Genomic DNA, 21,273 nt, shown 5'->3' on the forward strand with positions numbered 1-21,273 from the left:
TGGATGTCTTGGTGGCCTTCAGTACTGTCTATCCTGAATCATAACTCAAATTCACTGGAGATACAAATCCTTTGAGTAAATAAGTAACCCTTATTCTGGATATGCATTATACTTCATAGAGCAGCTATGAAGCCAATATGTATCTCTACCTTCTCACTATCTCTCCTCTCTCTCTCTCTCCCGATCTCTATTCCCCCCTCTCTCTCTTGCACCCTCCCTCCCTTCACACTAACCCTTTTGCAGAGGGAAAATTATTTATTCTAACTATTCATAATACCCGTGTTTTCCACAAAATAAGACCCAGCCTTATTTTCTTTTGGGGACCAAAGTAAGCACTAGGGCTTATTTTTAGGGGGTGTCTTTTTTCCATGTACGGGAGGCCCACTTCTTCTGCTTGCTCGCAGCAGGGCAGGAGGCCACGTGGGGCACCAGTGTCACTGCCATGAGGTGAGGATGGAGCTGCCCCACACACCCCACACCAGCTTACTTCAGGGCTCCCACAGCCAGGCCACCCATGCCCCAACACCTGAAGTGGCGGCTCCAACAGCCCTCTCCAGCAGGACCCTGCATGGCCTCCAGTCCACTTCTTCTGCTTGCTCGCATCTGCAATGGAGCAGGAGGCCAATTAACATGCTGGTGCCATGGTCAAGAGGCAGTTGTTGCATCATGGGCGGCCTGGCTGCAGGAGCCCAGAGGTAAGCTGGTGCAGGGCACATATGGCATGCCGCCACCTCTCGCCTCACCTTGTGTCAGCGGCACCACGAGCAACCAGATGGAATGGGTGGCTGGCCCGCCGACTGTGCAGGCACTTAAGTAGGGCTTATTTTTTATAAGGTGCAGGCGTAAAACATGCTAGGTCTTATTTTTGGGATAAGTCTTATTTTGGGGAAACGGGGTAGTAAGACATGATGGATTTATTTATTTGTTTATTTAGGTTTATGAGGCAATCCCTTGGTTGATGAAACATCTTCCTGGACCTCACCAGAAGGCTATAGAGTCTGCCGAGTTTATCCTTTCATTTGTAAGGCAAGAAGTAGAAAGCCACAAGCAATATCAATCTCTGCATGACCCACAGGATTTCATTGATTTCTATCTACTACAAATGGAAAAGGTATTTTGCCTATTTACATACACATTTATTTTTTGTTTATCATATCAAATTATGCCACCCATTTTTCCTTAGGATCCATGACATGATGGGATATGTATTTGGAAATTTGTATTCATGGAATGCATTTAGAATTTTCTTATTATTTGGGGACTGGAGATTGTTGTGGATGACAGGTGAAGGCAGTTACCCCCATTTAAATCATGAGTCCTGAGCCAAACTTCCAAAACTCAAAAAGGATTTATTGGGAACTAAACTGTCTGGCATTGCCTGGATGTAGCCAACTCTGAGACACATAATTCATTGTCACCCTTGACCCTGGTTTTCTTCCACCCCCTGGGTGTATCATAATCCATATTCTCCAATAGGGCACATCCATAGCCAAGAGTCAACAATCATGCTCTCCAGTTAAAATTTTACGTGTCAGAAACTTCAGTCACCTAGTTACTATCTTTGAAAACATTTATAGAATGCAGTTTCAGTTTGCAAGCGGCTGCACAGCTCCCCCTCCCTTTCTGTTGACAACTCTAGAAAGACCATAGAAATATTTTATGAGTTGACATGAAGGCTGTGGAAATTCAAATACAGGGCATAAAAAAATCAAGGCTCACTATAGGGTTTATTAGACATAATGGAGGGGCTCTTCTCCAGGATCTGTGACAATTTGCCACGGCCAACTCACCATGGCCAACTTGCCACAGCTGCAGGACAACTTGCCATGGTCATCTCACCACAGGATTGCTCACTGCTGGACAAGAGTTACACTAATACCAAAGAAATGGTGGAACACAATCATTAAAGAAAGGATGCAAAAGGAAGGACAGAATGAAATGTGAATAGCAAAAATTAAAATAATTTTTACTTATTTTAAATAATTAAATAGAATTATTAAATTGTCTCACAGCGAGTTGGCTGTGGTGAGTTGTCCTGCAGCAAGTTGGACATGACGGGTTGGCTGTAGCAAGTTGGCCATGGCAAGTTGGCCATGGTGAGTTGGCCATAGCAAGTTAGTTGTGGCAAGTTGTCCCATTCACCTCCTCCAAAAGAATACATGTAGTTCTCAATTTACAGCACGTTCATTTAGTGGCCATTCAAAGTAACAATGGCACTGGGGAAAAAAATGTTTTATGAGTGTTTTTCACACTCATGACCTTTGTAGCCTCTCCGTGGTCATGTGATCAAACTTCAGACACTTGGCAACTGGCATATATTTGCGATGGTTGCAGTGTCCCACAGTGATATGATCACCCTTTGCGACTTTCTGACAAGCAAAGTCAGTAGGGAAGCCTGAGTCACTAAAGTGGGTCAAAATTCACTTAACAAATGTTTTGCTTTGTAATCAAAATTTTGGGCTCCTTTGTGGTAGTAAATTGAGGAGACATACAATCGTATATGCATTTCAGAAAGGAGCGGGAAATGATTCATATGTACACATTGCAAAGTAATAAAGTAATAGATCTCAGATTGCTTCATGCCCTTTTGTTTTCTACAGAGAACAATGGTCTTAGAAGAAATAGCTGCATCTTAAGATTCAAGGGTTGCTATGGTAATGTTCTGATAAAGCTTGCATTCTTATGTCTCTATTCCAGTGGTGGCTAACCTTTTTGGACTCCTGTGCCAAAAATTGTGCATGCGCTTGCACGCTCGCACTTATGTGCCAGCACCCAGAAGGCAATGCGTGCCCCCCCACATCCCCTATGCATGCGTGCACAATCCCCACTCCCTTCCCACCCACCCCCACCCCCTTACTTTCACTGTGCCTCACAGCTGATTTTCGGCTAGTTTGAGGCCTTTTTCGGCCTCCCAGAGGCTTCTGCAGTCTTTTCAGGCCAAAAAGTAGGCCTGTTTTGTCACTTCCGGTATCTCTGGAAAAACAGGCAGTAACAAAACGGGCCTAGTTGAAAAGCCTGCAGAAGCCTTCCTGAAACCTCTGGGAGGCCGAAAAAGGCCTCAAACCAGCCAAAAATCAGCTGTGAGGCACAGGCATGTGCAGTGATGTAAGTTTGCCTGCAGCTCATGTGCTGGCACAAATGGCTCTGTGTGCCACCTGTGGCACGCGTGCCATAGGTTCACCTTCACGGTTCTATTCTATTAAACCTTCCCATTCATCTGAAAACTGATTTTCCTCATGAGGCATAGGACATAAGACCATTAGCTGTGTGATAGAAGATTAGAGAGAACAAAAAAAAGCCCACAACCCTTGTTGACAATGCTAGAGCTGGGAACTAGCTCCTTGTTTAACAAGACTAGTTTAGCAATTGTTCGAAGTTACAATGGTACTAAAATATGTGGTACTTAATGCTGGTTGTTAGGAATGATAGTCACGTAACAGTTGGGTTGGCAATATATAAACCAGGATAGTTATTTAATACTGTTGTATCTTTAAGAAAGTGCTGTAATTGTGATTGGCTGAGGTTCCTCCAATGGCCATAAGATGGAGCCAGAAACCTGGTTTGTTCTCTTCTTGCATTTTACCTATTGCCTTTTGCCTGATCGTCATTCTGCTTGGATTGCTGTGAGTCTTGCAACTGTTAGCAAATTCCGTTTACTGAACTTTGTTTATGATACTGAACTTCGTTTTTGGATTATCCCTGGACTGATTGTATTGAATACTACCTGTATGATTTGGACTGTTTGTTGGACTTTGTTTACCCGTTTACTGGAAGTAAAACCTACATTTTACTATTCAGTGTATCTGTGTGCTGGTTGTGTGTTATTCAACACCACTCTCACTACATTTCCCTGTGCACTCATTCTCCTAACGGGGAATACCTCAACACTGGTCCTCATGTTCTGGTTGGTTCAACGTGCCTCTGATCATATGATCACCATTTGCAATTTTCTCTGCTGGCTTCCAGAAAGCAGTGGGGAAGCTGTCAGGAAGTTCCAAATGGTGACAACTCAAAGTGCTGGAACCACCTTCCCTAAACAGCACAATTACATGACATTATGCTTTATGACTGCATCATTTAGTGGTGAAAATTCTGGACCCAATTATTGTTCCTAACCAAGGACTACCTGCACACAGAGACAGCCTCCAAGTTGTTGCTCCTCTGATGCAGGCTGGCTGAGCAATTATGGGAGTTGAAGTCCACAAGTCTTAAATTTGCCATGGTTGGAGAACACTGCTCTAATGTATAAAAATCTTCTAATTGCTGATGTGCATTCCTGTAGTTCTTGCTCCTTGCTCTGTACTTGATATTTGATATTTGAACTGGTTCATGAAATTCTCCAGTGCTGAAATCCTGTTACAGCTAATTTTTATGGCACTATCTTTGCATTTTCTTATTGTTATAGACCTTACAAGGGAATAGACTTTTTGTCTTCTTTTACGATCAGAAAGTTTTACAATATGGCAATTAAGTCTTGCAAACTTTATTTGCAAGGATTGGATAAAAATTAATGCTTGCCTTATTATAAGTCACCAACATATGGTAGCATTCCTCTTTTTAGAAGCTCTGATGTGTTCTCAAGCATTTGTTCTTTCACTTCAGGCAATCATTTCTATGAAAAAAGGTTGTGTTTCTATTTTTGTGAAATGGAAGCCTCTGGTGAGTACTTATCAGTGCACTAAACAGAGGTGGATTCCACCAGTTCAGACCGGTTCTATAGAACTGGTTGTTATGATTCTGTGGATTTGTGTGCATGCCTGACATTGCTGACTGCATTCTCCCTGCCCAGTAACTCCTTAAGGTATTTCTCCCCCCCCCCCGACGATCAGCTGTGCCGGGATTCCCCTCTCTGTCTTACGGCTTTGCCCAGGAGGCTTCCCCGAGGCCCAGGAGGCCCAAAAATGGAGCGTAGGGGAGTGCTGTGCGGCCCCCACCAAGCTCTGTTTTTTTGCCTTCCTGGGCCCCAAGGAAGCCTTCTGGAAGCAAAAACACCTCCAGGAGGCTCCCCTGAGGCCCAGGAGGCAAAAAAACCTGGGGGGGGGGTTGCACCACGCCCACCCAGTCACGTGGCCACACCCACCTAGCCACACCCACAAAACTGGTTGTTTAAAAATTTGAATTCCACCCCTGTCACTAAGCAATGCACCATGACTGAACTTTTCATTGTCAAAGGAGTCCCTCTATTGAAAACGCTACTCCTTTATGATCATGACTGCACTGATGAAAGTATTGTACAGTGTAAATATGGTGAAGAGCTGTTTATGTGGACACATAGACAAACACTTGTTCAGATATGGAACAGAAAAGAGCACTTTTCAATGGTCTTTGGCAGGAATGGGTTGGAGGTAGTGCATTTTTATTGCTGTTCTTGACCTCTTTGTTGCCTTCAATGCCATCAACCATAGCATGTTTTGGGTTGGCTTTGGGAGCTAAGGGTTGAGGGCATAGTTTTGTGCTGGTTCCCCTCCTTCATCTGAGGCCAGTCCCAAATGTTGTTGATAGGGAACAGGAGGCCTGCCCCAATATGTGGGGGTGCCATAGGGCTCAGTACTATCTCCACTCCTTTTTAACATCTACATGAAGCCATTGGGTGAGATCTTCATCACTATGGGATGAGGTATCATCAATATGTAGATACTATCCAATTGCACATCTTTGTCCTTGTGGATGCCCTTTGGCAATGTTTGGAGACTGATGAGGTCTGGCTGGAAAACCACAGGCTGTTTTGTGTCTGGAGGTTTACCATTTTTGATCTTATATGGGACTGCCCCAGACATATTCAATAAATAATCTGGGAGTCCTCCTGAACTCACTATTCCTGCTTGGGGAGTTGACAGTTGTGGCTTTGCTCAACTTCATGTTGTACTCCAGTTGCACCCTTTCCTGGGTTTAGAGGCTCTTCTTTCTGACACTCATGCCCTAGTAACCTCACAAATAGACTACTGCAATGCACTTTACACTGGGTTATCCTTGAAAAGTATCCTGAAGCTCCAGCTGGTGCAGAATGAATTTGGCATGAGGAGATTTGGGCATCTCTGACACTGTCATGCCCCTGGTGGAAATGGGCTTTGAGGGAGAGGAGGAACCACCAACAGGGAGCGGAAGTGTGGCTCTGGAGGTTGTGGAGGAGACTGGGGAAGGGCAGAGGCCGGCTGGGCAGTCAGAGGAGGACCCAGGCCCATCCCCTCTCCATCCTAGGGCATGCAGGGAGGAGAGGATAAGGGAGAGATGTGGTCTACTGGGGAGGAGAGGGCCTTGATCCTCTTCATGGGCTGCAGCTGTGGCAACTGGATAAGAGGATGGACATGTGTACGGGCGAGTGCTGGAAACAAAGCATGGAAATATTTGTGGGTAATAACATTAAACATATTGAAGGAAGCCTAAAATTTATTGTAAGTTGAATTTCTCATTTTAAACATAGAACAAGGATGACCGCAACTCTGTCTATAGTGAAGAGAACCTGGCTTGCTGTCTGCTTGAATTGTTTATTGCTGGAGCAGAAACAACCTATTCTAGCCTGATGTGGGCAGTGCTTCTCTTGGTAAATCATCCCGACATCCAAGGTGAGACAACTCTGGGAAGTGGGAACAATGAACAGAGTGGAAAATACACAGGAATTCTTTGACATCTCAATAACTACTGATATATTCACAATAATATTATATGGAAATTTAGAACCCAAAATAAAGATTATTAGTTTGCAAATTAAAAGAAACCCAATGATATAAATATAAAAAAAATATTAAACAACACTGCTGTAGTAATTTGTATAGGTAGTCCTCAACCACAATTCACAATTGAACCCAAAATTTATGTTGTTAAATGAGACAAGTTAAGTGAATTTTTGCCCCATTTTATGACATTTCTTGCCACAGTTGTTAAATGAATCACTGAAGTTGTTAAGTTAGCAACCCAGTTATTAAGGGAATCTGGCTTCCCCATTGACTTTGCTTGTCATAAGATTACAAACAGTTATCACATGACCCTGGGACACAGCAACCATCATAAATATAAACCAGTTGTCAAGCATCTGAGTTTTGATCACATGACCATGGGGATGCTGCTGAGGTTGTAACTGTGAAAAATGGTCATAAGTCACTTTATTCAGTGCCATTGTAACTTTGGATGGTCACTAAATGAACTGTTGGAAGTCAAGGACTACTTGTGTTATTAATTCTATGTAGTAGTATGGAATGATGATCAGGGGATTGACTAATTTTTCAATATATTGAATAAGTTTAAGTTTTCATGCATTCCGCTGTTATAGACTCAAATCTGCACTTAATTCTGAAAATGATGGAGGAAACATACTTGTAGTAGTTTTTCTAAGCCTACTCTACCTCCTGAAGTTTTTGTTCATAAATAAACTTATAGGAAATAATTTAACAAAACCAGATATCTGTAAGAGATTATTCAATCATAAATGGCAAGGAACAGAGTGACATCGCAGCAATACCAGTCACAAGGGATTGGAGCTGTCCATCCCTGTGCTGGCTTCTTCTTGTTTATGGGCTTTTTAATCAGCCAAAGCCACCCTGGAGGGGCAGTGAAGCAAAAGAGAGGGGTCCTGAGAGGTTCCAGGGGAGAATGCTACTCTTTTTTAGAGCCCCAGGACTTTCTAAGCCCTCTGTGCCATGGCAAGAAGAAGATGCAGCCAAGATGGCTGCTACACAGCTGGAGACAGCTTCGTAACCAAGAAAAGTGCTGGAGCAGAGCTGGTGAACAGTGTCTGGGACTGGGTGAGAAAAATCTTTTGCATGTAAAGTGTAACCCCCCCAACAAAGAAGATTCAGAAAAAGAGACACTCAGAACTATTGTTCAAGTGGTAGCGGCCTAACATTGTGAGTATTTTAATGTTTAAAACTTTAAGATTTTAAAATGGAAAAGAAAGGAAGAAAATAGAAAATCCGCTTAAAACACAGAAAATTGGAAAGTTAAATTGGACAGATGTTGGCTTTGGATAGGCATTGTAAAATGCTGGAACCATTTTAATTTTATATTAATATTTTGAAGAATTTGCAGAATTTGGAAGACAAGATAAAGTGAAAACTGATGCAAGAGCACCACCTGCTATCAAAGGAAGGCACAATATATTCCCAAAATACAGGAAAGGAAATTTAAAAGACCCCTGAAAGTCTTTTACAAAGACTTTATTATTAAAAAGACCCCTGAAAGTTTCAATATAGACTGAATTGTAAGGAAGTTCTATAAAGGTTCCACTTTTGGATTATTCAGAAAACAAACTGATTAACCAGAGGATATAAAGACTCTTGGACATCGAATTCGTTGTTTAAGAAGTAGATTTAGTTTGAATAAAAGATTGTTGGATTTTTGGACAAAAAGAAATAAAATAAATAAAAACAAAGATGATTGGACTTTGGGAAGAAATTGTGACAGAAATTTAGGATATGAAGGACACTTTGACAAGAAGATGTGAAGAAATTTTGAATAAAATATAGAGCATAGATGAGCTGGAAACTAGGACACAAATGACAAAGAGAAAACAGGTCCCATATTCCAGAGCTGCAGTAGTCATAGGACTGGCCCTTTGGTCATGCTGCAGCAGCTGCTCCTCCACCCGGGTGCACCAGCCTGCCATGGACTGGAAGAGCTGATCTGGAATAACCAAAGGGCCAGTCTTCTGACTACTGCAGCTCTGGAATATGGGGCTGACTTTCCCACCAAGGTCCGCAAGCCACCCTGGGGTGGATTTCTCTCCCCTGCTGTTGGTTTTACCTTCCAGTTCCAGCTCGCATGGCTCTACTCAGGGTAAGTTTTGCACTCAGCTGAAGGGTGGGGCCAGCAGGTGGGCGGGCCATGTGGGCGTCTATTCCCGCGCAGCCTGGATTAATTGCTTTGGGGGGAATGCTTTGTGTACAGACATCTCTGTAGACCACCAGTGGTCCTCGGCCCACCAGTTGGCGACCACTGTATTAAACACTACAAATATGATTAATAATATTTTATCTGTAGCAAAAAAGGGATATTTAGAATATGGAAATTGACACAAAAATAAGATACTGAAATGGTAAATAATCAAATAATATATGTGTATTAATATGAAAATTTATAACATTGTCAACTGTATTGAATATGAACAATATTGTCATATTTTTCTTAAAATGTAAGACACTCTGGTGCCACACTGTCCACACAATGATATGCAAACAAGAAAAAATAAAATATTTATACAAAAAAAAATCATAAATGGCATCATTCAAAATAGATTTGCCTTTCCCTCCCCTCACAGAAAAAGTCCACAAGGAGATTGAAGATGTCTTTGGTGCTTCAGGATCAATTTCCTATGATGATCGGCACAAGCTGCCCTACACCAATGCTGTGATACATGAGACCCAGCGAACAAAATATGTTTTATTTATACCAATACCTAGACAAAGCCTAAAAGATGTGAAAATGCGGGGTTTCTACATTCCAAAGGTAGAGAAAGGAGAAGCCCAACATGGCAATTGCGGAGATGTAGTTGGAAAGACAGAGGCCATATGTCATAGTGGTCAAAGCTATTAAACTAACAGTGGGGAAATTTGGTTTCTAGACCTCACATGACCATGAAAAAGAAAGAGGTAGAATATCCAGGAGAGATCATATAGAATATCAGTGAATAATAATAATAATAATAATAATAATAATAATAATAATAATAATAATAATAATAATAATAATAATAATAATAATAATAGGCTTTACTTGTGGAAAACTGACAAAGAAGATTGTAAATATAATGATGCAACTGCAGGACACTAATTGTGAGCCAGTTGCCAGGCACCAGAATCATGATCATGTGATTACAGGGATGCTTCAACAGCAACAATTCTGAGGACCTGTCATAATTTCTTCTTGTTCAGTGCCATCATCACTTTGAACTTGCTAACCTAAGGATTACCTGTATTGCTCTGTAGAAGAGATTATTTATCCATAATGCATGTATAGCTTACTAACCTTTGCATTGCAAATCCTCCATATGTATATGAGACGGCATCATTCTGCTTTAAATCACTATCATCTATGAACATTTCATTTATATTGCTATTTGGAACAATGGTTTGTTCCATACTTAACAATCAAAATAAAGTGGACAACAAGTACCCCTAAATCTAAGGAGAGGGAGCAGTGGCTCTATACAAGAAACCATCCCCTCCTCCAGTAATTCTTAGCAAACAGTCATTTGTGGGGGTTTCCAAATTATTAACCAGAGATGTCATCAAACCATCTACAGATATTGGTTGCTAAGGACCCCTCTTTCTTTAAAACAATATCCCTGGCATTCAATAAGTTTCAGTTATGACCAAATCATGACAATATGTGCTACCTAGCCATTTCCAAGTGTTATTGTTTCAATTCCCTGTCTCTGAAGAAAAATATTAGAAGACGGCAAAACTACATAGCCACGTGGAAGTTTGGCATAGACCCAAATCCATTTCCTGCCATTCTTGTGGCTGTTGGCAAGTTTGTAGAGATATGGGGTAGTATATCTTCATGTCTGTGACTCTCCTACGGTAATATTTACTCATTCAAATACTTTTGGGCATTTCAGCCTCATGTCGGACTGTTATTGCTAAAACCTAAAGACCTATTGGTGGCCCCCTGATGGCAATTTATGGTGGCAGCAGAATAAGTAGATGATACTCCACAACCAATGAGGACAAATAGAAGCCCAGCTCTGGTGGCCTAGAGGTCAAGCTCTTGCCTCGCAATCAGGAGGCTGTGAGTTCAATCCTGGGTAGAGGCTAATATTTGGAATAGACTCTCCTGCTTGAGCAGGGGGTTGGACTGGATGACCTCCAAGGTCCCTTCCAACTCTGTTGTTCCATGATTAACTATAAAAAGGAGGAATAGCCAATAGACTATGGATGACCATAGCTCTCTTAGGTTCGGCCCTTAATTTCTGAGTTTTTTCTGTAATGTTTTTAGGAATTTACTTTTCAAATGGTTCAGATTTCCCAGTTTAAACCCATTCAAAGAAAATGTCTATGGAGCTTCTCAGTCATCCAAGTCATTGCTATCCCAAAGGTGCTTTTTTAAGAGGCAACTGGACTTTCTTTGTTTTTCTTTGAAGAAGTTTCACTTCTCATCTTCAAAGAAAAACCAGAAAGTTGGCTTCCAGTTTGAAGTCTCTTCGGCAACAGACAGAAATCCATGATCGTGCGCAGTTTCATCTGGGCTCGCCGCTGGAGTGCCCTGAGCCGGCTGGTTTCGGGGCTAAGCCACCCCGTAGAGGTGGTGAAGAGGGGGTAGACTGCCAGCAGGGTTGAGGAGAGCCGCATCTCTCCTCCTCGGCTGGCCATTATTCCCTTTCCCGAAGGCGGTTGCAGCGGTGGTCAGAAATGGCCACCACAAAGAAGAACTCGACTGGAAAAGAATGTGCAGGAGGAAGATAAGAAGTGAAAGTTTTGGCTGACCGGGTTAAATTGTAAAAGCAATAACTAAGGTACCCTGGAATTTAAACTTACAAAAAAAAACATCGCTCCCAAAGAAGAGTCAGAAGCAGCGAAGGAAAGTGAAAAGGGAAAGGTTTGGTTTTTTTTTCTTCTCTCCCCTTCCCTATACTGACAACTAAGAGACTTAAATAAGAAATCGGAAAAATCCGCTTTGACATCAACAGGCAATTAAACTGAAAATAAAGCAAAATGTCAAAGGGATAATAAAGATTTCTGGACACTAAAAAAATTTTTTCATAAGCAGGAAGGGAGAGAAAAAGAATAAGGGCAGGATCTAGAAGAGGGAGGAGACTGCCTGGAATTAAAAAGAATCTACAGTAAAACTTCAACAAGACTTCTAAAAGATACATTTTAACTGAAACTTTGTAACTAAACAGTAACCCCAGGAAGAGAAAGTGAAAAAAAAAAGAGCAAAAAGAAACAGCTTCTGTGTATTTGGATTATTTGGTGATCTTTGGATTCTTGGTTATTACATTTGAATGACTAAAATTAATCGGGTGGTTGTTTAAAAATTTATACAATGGCACTACTTCTGGATGAATTGAAAATGGAACTTAAAAAGTACAAAGAAGATGCACAAGAAGGGAAGGGTTCTTTTGGCTTCGTTTTTCAATTCTTAGAAATGGAGATTTGGAACTATGAGAAACAATAAGAAACGTCTGCAAAACAAGAAGACTGGGACAAAGAAGAAGCCATCTTTAATGAACAAGTAATTTTATGTGGGGAAGAAAAAGGAAAGGGGGGAAAGAGAATGGAGAATTTAAGACTTAAAAAAACAACCAAAGAAAAGAAAAACAATTCAAAAAATAAGTATAATACTGGAAAGCAACAGAAAAGGGGAATACAGAAGAGAGAAATGGAGGTAGAGAGGCAGGGGAGTAAAAAGGGGAGAGAGAAGAAGAGAGGGAAGAAGGAAGGAAAAGAAGTTACAAAGGACCGGAGCAAGATATAGAGAAACAGGACCTATTTAGAGATAATGGGTGAAAATCTAACTGAAAAAGGGATTCTGTAAAGGTACATAAGATTGTATTGTTATATTAGTAATAGAAATAACTTTAGAAAATTGGAAACAATGTATGATTAAAATGAGGGATAAAATAGTTAGTGTAATTTAGTTAAATGTTTGTGAATAAAATAAGTGAAATAAAATAAATGAGAAAATTGAATTAGGAAGGAACGGGAACATTTTAATTAGTTAATGTTTTATAAAATATAAGTGAAGAGGGGGGGAATTAATTATGGAAAGCTTATAATTGTTCCCATAGAAGTATGATATTTAATTGAAAAGTAATGTTAAAGATGTTAAGATTTTAATGAATATTAATATTAATGATAGAATTGAATTGGAATGGAATGTGTTGTTTTAATCACATACATTTATATATTTTTTCTTTTTTTAAGAATATAGTGTGCATTTTAAGAATGCACCAAGCAGAATCCGAATGGAAGTTATGTATTATATTGAATGTTATAACTTTAGGGTATATACTGAAGCCTAAATAAAAGTTAAATGGATAAACTTAAAAGATATAAAGGCGTCATACTCCAATCAGTAACTACAGGAGAAATTTTGTTTAATGAGAAAAGATAATAGATAATTGAAACAGGACAGACAAAAAATATAAATATAATGATTTGAATTGAGATGAGATAATTAAAATAAAATTGAGAAAATTAAAAGAGGGGAGAAACTATGCAGAAAATGTAAAACAGTAATAAGATATGGAATAGAACATAAAAATGAGCATGAAGTTGAATTTGTGTCTGTACGGAGAAATGTAAACCGGGATTATGCTACTTTCAAAAAAGATGTTTTATTTGTATTTTTTTTTCTTTGTGAAAACTCAAATAAAATTTACAAAAAAAAAGAAAGAAAGAAAGAAAAACCAGAAAGTCCAGTTGCCTATTCAAAAAGCACCTTTGGGACATTCAAAGAAAATCATATATAAGTTATTTTTGCACATATTGTTTGGATTGCAATTCTTGAGCAGACATATCTCCATAACTCCCCTGCTCCAGTTCTTTCCTCCTGCAAGAATATAGCTTGGGAGGACATGCCCTACATTACCATCTTTGATTGGCAGATTCATCACACCCTGGTAGGGAAGAGTAACAAATGTGAAACTAGCCCTTTCTTTTAATGGATGAACAAAAACCTTCATTCTGTAGATTAGTTGTTGCATTAAAAGGGAATTTGGAAAAGCTGAGAGAGAGAAAAAGAAGGAGGGAGAGTGATGGTGGTCTATTGCCAACAAATGCTTCCTCTACAAAAATTTTCTACTTTCGTGTATTATGAAACAGCTCACGTTAATTTTTCCTTTCTGTTCCGCTGTTATTGAAGGGGACCGTTATTGTGAGTGATTTACGCTCTGTTCTTCTGGATCCTGAAGAATGGGAGACACCTGAAGAATTCAACCCAAATCACTTTTTAGACAAAGATGGGAAATTTCAGACTCGAGAAGCATTTATGCCATTTGGCGCAGGTAAATCCAACTATTCAAGGCAGTGTGTGATTTATAGGCAATTTGTAATGTTTTCCCGGAAATTTAAAACCACTCTTTTCCATTTCATTGACTGCCAAAACCTGAAACTATTGTCTGATCTTAATCTCTGTTTCTTCTAGTTTGAGATGTGATTGAAGTTTCTATTAGCTTTACATTGTGGACATGTGAATAGCTTGCTGCAAAGAATGACATTACCTGGACAATACATGTACTGGGTGAAATCATTGTGGCCAGAATCTAGAGCAAAGTTGACCTGTTCCAAATAGAATCCAAAAACCATGATTGCTTGGTCTGAAAAAGACTCCTGGAGTGTGTTATTCCACTGTATTTGATCTAATTTAACCAATGTTGCTTTATCCTGTGATTCAGAATGTTAAATGTTAATATCTTTTGAATTCATTTGTCTAGGCCAGTACAACAGCAGAAACTGCTAGACTAACCCAGCAGACTGGATTACACTGGTGCTTTTGTGGCTCACAAGTGGTGGCCTGGTAAACTGCCCAATTATCTGAGTGCCTCTGATGAACTCTGATCCTAGAAAGAGTGCAGAGAAGAGCAACAAAGATGATAAAGTGTCTGGAGGCTAAATCCCATGATGAATGGTTAAGAGCAGTGGCCCCCAACCTTTTTTGTGCCACGGCCCGGTACCGGCATCACAAAATGATCCGCGGCCCGGTACCGGCATCAGCACGCATGGCAAGGCGAGCCGAGCGACCGGCCAGCCAGCCGTCCCCCGCTTCTCCCCGCCACCTTCAACTCCTCCTTTGTACCTTTATCGATGGGCTTTGGGGTGGCTTCGGGACGGTCGCTCGGCTCGCCTTGCCTTGGGTGCTGAAAGAATCCTCACGCCTTAGTTTTGTTCGAAGCCGCCCCCCCTCCCTTCGATGAAACTAAGGCGCAAGGATTCCTTCAGGACCCAAACGCCACTTTCCAACCGGAAAAGCTCACCGGAAGCACTTTCTCATCAAAACAAGATGGCGGCGCCCAGCAAACCGGCGGCCCGGTAGAAAATGTTCCACGGACCGGTACTGGTCCGGGGCCCGGTGGTTGGGGACCCCTGGTTAAGAGAACTGGGCATGTCTAGCCTGATGAAGAGAAGAATTAGGGGGAACATGATAGCTGTATTCTGATATTTGAGGGACTGTCACAGAGAAACACCTGAGGGTAGGACAAGAAGCAATAAGCAGAAGCTCGTTGAAGAGAGAGCCAACTTGGAACTAAGGAGAAACTTCCTGACAATGAAAACAATTAATCAAGGGAATAGCTTGCCTCCTAGAGTTGTGTGTGTTCCATCAACGGAGGTTTTCAAGAAAAGATGGACAACCATTTATCCAGGTGACCGGAAAAGAAGATCTCCAATGTCCCTTCAGCCCATGATTTTATGATTTGTTGCTTCTTAAAACAGCCCCTTTTTCGTTTGAAAGGAAACTTTCTCACCAATCTAAAACTCTTTTTTACCTACAAATAATAATTTTCCCCCCTTACATTTGTTTCTACTTGGTTTGTGAGTTTAATGTCATTAAAAAAAATCTTAGATTAGGAGCCGATGATGAGAGGGTCAGGAGAAAAAGCAGGTGCCTCTTCCTGAATCTGAATTTGTGACAAATGTTGGAAGGGCTGATCTAGAGAAACTAGCAAATTGGTATCTTCCCAGAGCCTACCAATCCAAGAACAGTATGAGATGGAAATATGTAATAATATATCTCAAGACCAAATAGCTTGTGTTGGTGACTCACAGAAAGCCATTGTCTCTCAAGAAAAGCAAAATACCAACATATTTTGATCTGATGACCAGATCTTTCATATCCCACCTCTGCTAGCTAATATTGCCTTCCCTTCAGTAGCACGACTGAATGAGGATTATTTTATATAGCAATTCAGTGGAAACTCAGGAAAAGCTGTAGTCTAGCACATCTCTTTCCCTTTGCATCTCTCTAAACTGCCTAAAACCATAGAAATACAGTAAGTGATCGGAAAAGACTTCAAAGATCTTCAACTCCAATACCCTATCCAAAAATGGGATCTTCAAATGATCCAACTCAAAGTGCTACCCAACTTTTTCTTGAAAACTGATGGATTATCCATGACTCCAGGAGGCAGGCTGTTCAACTGTTAAATAGCTCTTGGAATCAGGAAATTATTCCTTGTTTTTAGTTTGGATCTTTTTGTGTAAAACGTCTGCCAGGTTTCTTGTCCAATCCTGAGGAATTTTGAAGAATCCACATCCCGGACAGGCCTTCAAATATTAGATGATTGCTAATGGAATGATGGTCTCTCTCAGCTTTTTCTTCTTTATGCTAATTACAATCAGTTCCTTTAAGTTTTTTTTTTTTCATGGAATTAACCTCCAAATTTCTCATCATTTTTCCCCCTGCCCTTCTTCCAGTTCCTCAGTATCTTTCTTGTATTGTGGCAACCAAAACTGGAAATAATGGTCCAGATGTGGTTTGACCTGTTCAGTGTAGAGTGGAAATATTACTTCCCATGATCTTGACATCACACCTCTCCCGATGCAGCTCAGGTTTGCACTGGCTTTTTGGCAGCTGCAGTACACAGCTGGTATGTAAACGTGGGCGTACAAAATTTTAAAAGACGCAAAAGTAGCCTGAGGGGTAAATGAAAAAAAAAAAAAAAAAGGAGGACGGGGGGGGGGTTTGTGCGGGGCCCCCGGCGCCCAGGAGGGGGGGGGGGGGGGGAGGGGAGGGGAGAGGTGGGGTTTGGAGTTTGGGGGGGGGGGGGGGGAAGGGGGGGGGGGGGGAGGGTATTATGACATTCACTATTTTATGTTGGAAGTTTTTCCTTAAAAAAAATTTGGGGGGGTATGTATTGTGCCGTTTGGGTGGACCAGAATACCCAAATTCTTCATAAAAGTACTGCTACAAAGTTAGTTCTTTTTCCAGTTCTTATTGTGAGGTAGTTGAAGACTTTAAGGGTTCTTGTTTGTAATCCAATATAAGAGGTTTACTTGGTCTGCTCCCAAAACTTCAGCTGTCTGATATAAATTGAGTGAATTGGCAGTTGGTCAACTTGAAGGAAAACTATGAGGTATGGGGACAGTTCTCCCTCATCACAGTTGCTTTGCTGAACAATAGGACTAGCTGAGACCACAGAGGCTCCTAGAAATAAATGGCTTAGATCTTTTGAGGGGTTTGTATAATTTTGCAATAAAATATGCATCAATTAATCACACATACAAAGCCAAATTTGACAGTGTTGTGTACTGCATTTGCAAAGTTTTTGAACCAAAATTTCCAGACAGCAAACATTTCAGCCTCCCAGATTTATAGAAGAGAAAATGTGTCCTATGTTATTTGGACCATTTAAACATTTTATTTTATTTGTTTTTTTTTTATTTATTTGATTTGTAATACCTTACAAGATAATAGGTATAAGTATAAACATAGTTATGAATACATGAAATGGATACATATAAGAAAAACAAAAAGAAACAATAGGACAGGGACGGTAAGCACGTTGGTGCGCTTATGCATGCCCCCTACAGACCTCTTAGGAAAGGGGTGAAGTCAATAGTAAACAGTCTAAGGTTAAAGTTTTTGGGATTTGGGGAAAAAACCACAGAGTCAGGTAGGGTATTCCAGACATTGACCACTCTGTTGCTGAAGTCGTATTTCCTGCAATCAAGTTTACTGAGATACCATGAGCATGTCTTGGGGGGGAGAATGTCCTGCTTTGAAATGCTTTCTCCAATTCAGCAAAACGTCAGGATATCCTTAACAAATGCTCATCACTTGTTTACTACAGATTCATCTTGGAGCCAAAGTGGTATTTCAGTACAGATTATTTTCCATTTTCTGTCCTTCCCATGTCTCTTCCACAGGGCAACGTGTCTGTTTAGGAGAAAAGTTGTCAAGAATTGAGATGTTCATCATACTAACCAACCTGCTGAGGACTTTCCATTTCCAGCCGCCCGAAGGAGTGAAAAAGCTTGATGAGAAACCTATAATAAGTATGGGATTAACTCCACATCCTTTTAAAATCTGTGCTGTTCCATATTACACATCATAAAATCCATTAATTGAGTATTAGTATCTTTCATTTTAACAACACTTGAACTTTTTCCCTTAATATTTATACCCTGTTTTGAAACTCATTCATTTTGTTATATGCTGAAACTACTTTATCCAAATGGCTGCTTACATACAATCAACTAAGCTCCTTCAGGTTTGCCTTTGGTTATGCTTTCTGTAAAAAATAAATATCTTGATTTCAATATACACACTTTCAGTTGTGGGGTAAATCAATTTTCAGTTGAATGGCACAGTTTAAAACAAACTGAAACAGAAAGAATTGGCCTTGCAATGTCTAGCTCACAGGAACCTGTTGTAAGTTTATCTCAGAACATTTCCTGAATCTCAAGATGTAAATGTTTCTTTCTTCACTAAGGTTTTTTTTTTCAGAGTAGGAAGTAACCAGAAACATAGTATGTTGTTATGAATGTGTATTATTTGCACATAAATATTTGTACAAAATTTTCTCCATCTTTCTGAACTGTATAAATATGTGCATTTCTTTGATGGCAAGGTATCTCACTTTGCTAACTCTGTTATTCTATGAAGACATTCCCACCTCCCAATGCATTTAATAAACATGGGCCTTGATCATTACTTTGTGGTCCGTCGTTTTCATTCCACATACTTATGTGTGTACTTTCTTCTCAGAGGTGTAGTCTGACCATGCAGCGTAGAGTGAAACTATCACTTCTCATGATCTCAACATCATACCTCTGTTCATCCAGCCCAAGATGAGAAATATTTTAAAATTACAGGAATAAACAGGAGTAACCCTCACTATACTGACTGCCATGAATAGCTGACAATATAAAAAACCTGGATGCTCTGCCACTGAAAGTCAACACAATGAAACAACAAGACTATGATTAAATAAAAAGATCAAACGAATAACAATAGTTTCAGCAATTAGCCTTAGCATCAATAAGTGATTGACAGCTTCTGCCTTTTCTGATCTAGTATATTTTATGATCTAAGATAACAGTAAAGGAATCAGAAGACAAAAATATATTCTGCAGACTTGCACTTAATAGGCTACCAATGAAGTACTAGGAGAAGATATTCAGATACCATATTTTTATAATTACAAAACTCTGGTTTTCCCTGTCGCACTCTGGAAGTGAAACTCTGGCCTTTGAAGAAGCAGGATAGAAAGAATATTGCTGGTTCTGATATTTTGTGTGATGAGTAGGAAAAGGACAACCAGTAACAAAGTACATGGGCACAATTAGAGAGAAAAGGGATCACCATTGGAGGATCTGAAGTGCCAGATTGGGGACAGATCAGAATAACAGAATAACAGAGTTGGAAGGGATCCTGGAGGTCTTCTAGTCCAACCTCCTGCTTAGGCAGGAAATCCTAAACCATTTGGGACGAATGGTTATCCAAATGGTTCTCCAGATCACTCTGGAGAAGCTCTGTATATCTGGTTACCAAGAATCAACCTTAATTTGATGGCACATCATAATGATAATTGATCTTTAGACTTACATATATATTATACTTTGTGTGTGTGTGTGTGTGTGTGTGTGTGTGTGTGTGTGTGTGTGATCTACACATATATTAAAATGCTATAAGAAGTAAGAGATGCCTATGTGAAATTGTTCCCAATTTCAGAATGTAAAAATAAGGTATCATTACCTTTAGCCTTGCTTGTATGGGCTAAGACCAAATATATATAAGATACATCCAACATTCAGTATGAGCACAGGATTGAACCAAAACATGAGGGAAATAGTCTTCAAATATTTGTGGTCAGTGTTGACTATAAACAGCTTGCTATATAAATGTAAATAGCCACCAACGACAACAGTAACTGCATCCACATTTGATTCAACTTTACTGGCATAAGCCCATCCTACTCAATCTATAGCCCTTGGTTGATGGACATGGCATCTACAATAATTTATATATTCAAGCACAGTATTGAGACCACTCATTTGCACCATCCAATAGTTGCCATATGTGTGGGAATAAACTTTGACCTGAGCTTGAGCAATGATTAATATAATGCTTTATACATACATGCCTGTCTAAAGGTTACTAAGGTAATGCAAAGAAAAGAGAACAATAAGGACAAATACAAACAAGGAGGCAACTTAAACAACTGCAAACAAGCCTTTACTATATCTAATTATTAAGCCACGATGTAATTATGCTGACTATGTACTAAATCTCAATAAAAGGAAGCACTAGAAATTATTCTGGGCTTCCATCCCAAGTACACACGTTTGTGTCTCATTCTTTCCATGGGAGACCACCACACATATGTGTCCAAAGAGTGATCAACTGCAATATATCAAACTAAGAATACTTTGAAGTTGGAATTTGAGCTTCTCCCTGACATCCCAGAATTCATATCCAAGTATGCCTTTTCTCCCTTCATCCCAGAATTCCTCATAGCTATCTTTCTTCAATGACCACACAGAACAACAAAGCTTTATAAAGGAAATCATCATTGCTGACGTAGCCAAGGCCTCCTGGTGAGGGCCTGGGAGGTATGTCATTATTTCTGGAAAGAAACTATACATCTAATAGAAAAGGAAAACCATTCCAAACACATTAAAACATGGCAGACAGAGCTTAGTATCAGATCTCAAAAACCCTCCAGAAAAGCTTGTAGAAATTGTTAAATTAGTAATATAGTGATATTAAAAGACAGATAGATTATTATAAAGCTATAAAGAGCTGTGGTGGTGCAGTGGTTAGAATGCAGTACTGGAGGCTACCTCTGCTGTAGCATGCACACAGATTAGATTTTCCTTTCTGTTCTGTTTTTGAAGGGAACTGCTATTTTTCCAGACCTGTGTTTTGTTCTGCTTGATTCTGAACAATGGTAGACACCTGAAGAATTCAACCCAAATCACTTTTTAGACAAAGGTGGGAATTTTCAGACTCAAGAAGCATTTATGCCATTTGGCGCAGGTAAATCGAACTATTCAAGGCAGTTTGTGATTTATAGGCAATTTGTAACATTTTCCAGGAAATTTAAAACCACTCTTTTTCTTTTCATTGACTGCCAAAACCTGAAATTATTGTCTCATCTTAATCTCTGTTTCTTCTAGTTTGAGATGTGATTGAATAGGTTTCTTTCCTGAGTGGTTTCAAGGCTGTTGATCTCTGATTTCAGATAACTTAAAACCTTCAATTCTCTCACCGACACTGTTTAACATTTACATGAATGGTAGCACAGAGGCAACACAGAGACGATACCAAGACATACGAGGGCTATCCACAAAATATATTACGTGTTCATCTGTAGCAAGAAGGGGCGGAGCTAGCGTG

At 40.0% G+C, this 21,273-nt stretch overlaps 1 protein-coding gene across 1 annotated transcript in view; it reads left to right on the forward strand.

Moving 5' to 3' along the window:
* Nucleotides 1–18,582, forward strand: part of LOC148131012 (cytochrome P450 2J5-like) — a 38,524-nt gene extending 19,942 nt beyond the window's left edge. The window contains exons 5-9 of the mRNA XM_087965499.1: nucleotides 935–1,111; nucleotides 6,422–6,563; nucleotides 9,251–9,438; nucleotides 13,798–13,939; nucleotides 17,799–18,582. Of these exons, the coding sequence (XP_087821625.1) occupies nucleotides 935–1,111; nucleotides 6,422–6,563; nucleotides 9,251–9,438; nucleotides 13,798–13,939; nucleotides 17,799–17,986 (837 nt within the window). The 3' untranslated portion in view covers nucleotides 17,987–18,582. The remainder of the gene's footprint in view (nucleotides 1–934; nucleotides 1,112–6,421; nucleotides 6,564–9,250; nucleotides 9,439–13,797; nucleotides 13,940–17,798) is intronic.
* The last annotated feature ends 2,691 nt before the right edge of the window (nucleotides 18,583–21,273 follow it).

This window comes from Notechis scutatus, chromosome 4 (genome assembly GCF_049901735.1).
Source record: "Notechis scutatus isolate UNSWTSFEM ecotype Mainland chromosome 4, rNotScu1.2, whole genome shotgun sequence".
Taxonomy (NCBI): Eukaryota; Metazoa; Chordata; class Lepidosauria; order Squamata; family Elapidae; genus Notechis; species Notechis scutatus.